Source organism: Hydra vulgaris, chromosome 02 (assembly GCF_038396675.1).
Source record: "Hydra vulgaris chromosome 02, alternate assembly HydraT2T_AEP".
NCBI lineage: Eukaryota > Metazoa > Cnidaria > Hydrozoa > Anthoathecata > Hydridae > Hydra > Hydra vulgaris.
The window spans coordinates 49,628,436-49,632,029 of NC_088921.1; the positions used below are offsets into that span (position 1 = coordinate 49,628,436).

Consider the following 3,594-nt stretch of genomic DNA (forward strand, 5'->3'; position numbering starts at 1 on the left):
CATTGAAAATTAAATTAGCGTGTGTGATCTGCAAACAAGCGTCCCAAAGCAGCATTATTAAAATTTGAAAATATTTTTACAACTCGGACAATTTTCATAATTTTTTTAACTTGGCATATTGTTATAACTTTTATATTTAGCCTCATTTTTATATTTAGCTTCAGGATTGTGAAAAAAAAAGATAATATAATCTTAGGATAGCAAAATCATAAGCATTCTTTGATACATTTGCCAGTATAGTAAAATTAATAGCATAAAATAAATATATTTATAACTTCAATTTAGAAACTTTTACTCGCTTCATGCCTACTGTGTTGTCATAAATATTACTAAATGGGTTTATCTTATAAATTAAAACTAAATATGAAATCAAATCAACCCAAAAAAGCAATAATAATTATTTTTTTTCGATTTTGTTGCTTAAATTTTTTATCATTGTGTTAGCCACGTCGATTTAGTTGCAAAAACTTAATCAGTAAACGCAAAAATGACTGATACGACGGAATGCAACACAAAATGATTGAGAGCGGTTTAATCCATATTTGCTTGAAAATTCGCATAAATTATATAAATAGCAGGTTTGAACTACCAATTCACTCAAACAGCATGTTCAAAGATTCAAACAGCAGAAAATATTGCAAACCAATTCTTTTATGATTCAAAAAACTACAAACGCTTTTCTCACAAGTAAGTAATTTTTGATATTTTAGCACACGGATTTTCTTAGTTACTACTTGTTGGTTACTATTTTCAAAATTTATTTTTTAATTTTAGTTAATAGTAAAAAAATTATAATATGAATAATGAGTATAACTGCATCTTCTAATTACATATGGCTTAGTCTTATGAGATGATATATAGTACGTATGGAGTTATGAGGCTGGATGTATAGTATTTTTTTCAAGCATTGTTAATAGCTAAAAAAAATAAGCAAAAAAAAAAGAAATACGTACTGATTTATCATAAAATTTAACGAAATGACTAACTTAAACATGTTTTATGAGGAAAAATCCAGAAATAATAATTTAGATCCCATTATGGAAATGCTGGAAAATGAACATACGGCAAACGAAGTTAAAGAAATTATAGATATTAATGTTGCAGGACAATTATTTCAGACGTACCGAACTACACTTGAGCGATATCCGGATACCTTACTTGGAGATCCAAAAAAGCGACAACATTATAAAAATCCAAAAACGAAAGAATTATTTTTTGACAGGCATAGAGAATCGTTTCAATGTATTTTGTATTATTATCAATCGGGGGGAGTAATGGAAAAATCACCTGGCATACCTATTGATATTTTTGTAAACGAATTAATTTTTTACGAGTTAGACAGTAAATTAATAGAAAAAATGCAGCTTGAAAATGGTTTAAAAGAAATAGATACGAAAGAAAATTTACCATTATTTAAACCGTTTCGCATTTTATGGGAATTTTTTGAATACCCAGAGTCAAGTAAAGTGGCAAAAGTGTTCGCTATAGCTTCATTATTTGTAATTGTTTATTCATTAATTCTATTTGTAATAGAAACTTTACCAAGTTTCCAGCCACATGTAGTTATTATATCTGATAATTCAACGATGACGATACCAAGTGTCAATGCAGTATGGATAAAATATTCTAACACGGCAGTAATTGTCTGGTTTACAATTGAATTTTTAATGCGGTTGATTTCTTGCCCTAACAAACTAATGTTTTTTATAAATGGAGGTAACATCATTGATTTCTTATCAATATTACCATTCTACTTGAGTTTGATTATTTCTTCAAACAGAACAGAAACTTCGATACTTCGTGTAATGCGAGTTTTTCGCGTTTTTAAACTAGCTCGGCATTCTCGAGGGCTTCAAATACTCGGCAACACACTTAAAGCTTCGTTTAATGAATTAATGATGCTTGTTTTTTTCTTGTGCGTAATGATATTGTTTTTTGGAAGCCTTATATACTATGCAGAAAAAGACGTTCCTGGTACAACATTTATATCAATACCAGACTCCTTTTGGTGGTGTATTGTCACAATGGCTACCGTAGGGTATGGGGATATGGTGCCAATAACTTTGTGGGGTAAATTAATAGGCTCAGTTACAATTATTTTTGGATTGCTTTTGGTTGCTTTGCCAGTCCCTATAATTGTTTCCAATTTCGAGTTTTTTTATAAAAAAGATCAAAATAGGAAAAAAGTCGAAAAAGAAAAAATTACAAAAGAAAAGGAGAAAAATCGCTACTTTAAGACTTACTATCGCTTTCTTCTAAACAGAGACTTTACTAAAAATATAAAAAAAGCTCATATCAGAAGATATTCAATGTCTCAAAACCCTGATGGTTTATCAACTAAACTTGACGAGTCTCCAAATTTAAATGAGAATTGTCTCTCAAGAAACAATATATCCTATGCTGAAGAAAAATAAAACTTATTTGTCGTAGATGATTGCTCTTTGTAATTTATGCGGATGAAACTATTTTTATATTAGAAATTAAATATCGGTATTTGATTTATAAATATAAAAGTGATTTAGTCAAACATAACAATTTACAGCGTATATATATATATATATATATATATATATATATATATATATATATATATATATATATATATATATATATATATATATATATATAGTATATATATATATATGTATATATATATATATATATATATATATATATATATATATATATATATATATATATATATATATATATAGAGAGAGAGAGAGAGAGAGAGAGAGAGAGAGAGAGAGAGATGAGAGATGCAAAGCCTTTTGTTCATTTAATAGCGATTATATATATATATATATATATATATATATATATATATATATATATATATATATATATATATATATATATATATCAGACAGCAAGGATATAATGGTCCCACACTGGTCCTGTATAGGCTTCCGCGCTGGACCAGCTCCTGCTGCCGACGTTAGTGAAGCTCTGTTTTGCTACTAGGATTTTTCATGGACCAGCCGTAGCCAGCCCGTAATGGCAAAACAACGGCTAGCCAATGCAGGACAACAACTGGCAGAACAACGATTAGCCAGTTTTACATCGTGATTTTGTCTTTGTTAACTAACTGGGTCGCGCATGGGATTGTTATAGATTTTTTTTGATATTATGTATTTTATATTTTCTATATAAAATTTCCTTTATATTTAGACTTATATATATATTTCTTTTATATTTAGACTTTTTAATTATTTAAAGTTATCTTTAGCAGAATCGACTGTCATTTTTTGGTTAAAAATTAGCGTATTTTTCATTAGTTTAAGGACAATAAAATGAATTAAACAAATAATTATTGACAATTTTAATTATTATGAATAAATTTAAAAAACAGGGTTAAATTTCAAAATATATATTTACGTGACAATTAGCAATTATTATACAAAGATTTGATTCACAACCATTCGACAATGGTGCTTTTTCTGCGATTCATATTCAATCGTCAATATGATTCATTATAAATTTCTGCTTCAATTTGTAACGTTACTTTCTTCTTTAGTGGTTGCATCCGTTTTAACTTATAAACAAACATAAGCACAACTTAATAACTCATTACATATATACTTATACAACATA

At 27.7% G+C, this 3,594-nt stretch overlaps 1 protein-coding gene across 1 annotated transcript; it reads left to right on the forward strand.

Annotated features, from left to right (window-relative positions):
* The first annotated feature begins 586 nt into the window (after positions 1–586).
* On the forward strand, positions 587–2,493 carry LOC100207261 (potassium voltage-gated channel subfamily A member 7). The gene is made up of 2 exons (XM_065791243.1): positions 587–687; positions 775–2,493. The coding sequence occupies exon 2, from the start codon at positions 978–980 to the stop codon at positions 2,412–2,414; it is 1,437 nt and encodes a 478-aa protein (XP_065647315.1). The 5' UTR covers positions 587–687; positions 775–977; the 3' UTR covers positions 2,415–2,493.
* Positions 2,494–3,594: the final 1,101 nt, after the last annotated feature.

Excerpts from the sequence above, each read along its gene's own strand:
- LOC100207261 (XM_065791243.1), top strand. The coding sequence starts at position 978 with ATGACTAACTTAAACATGTTTTATGAGGAAAAATCCAGAAATAATAAT.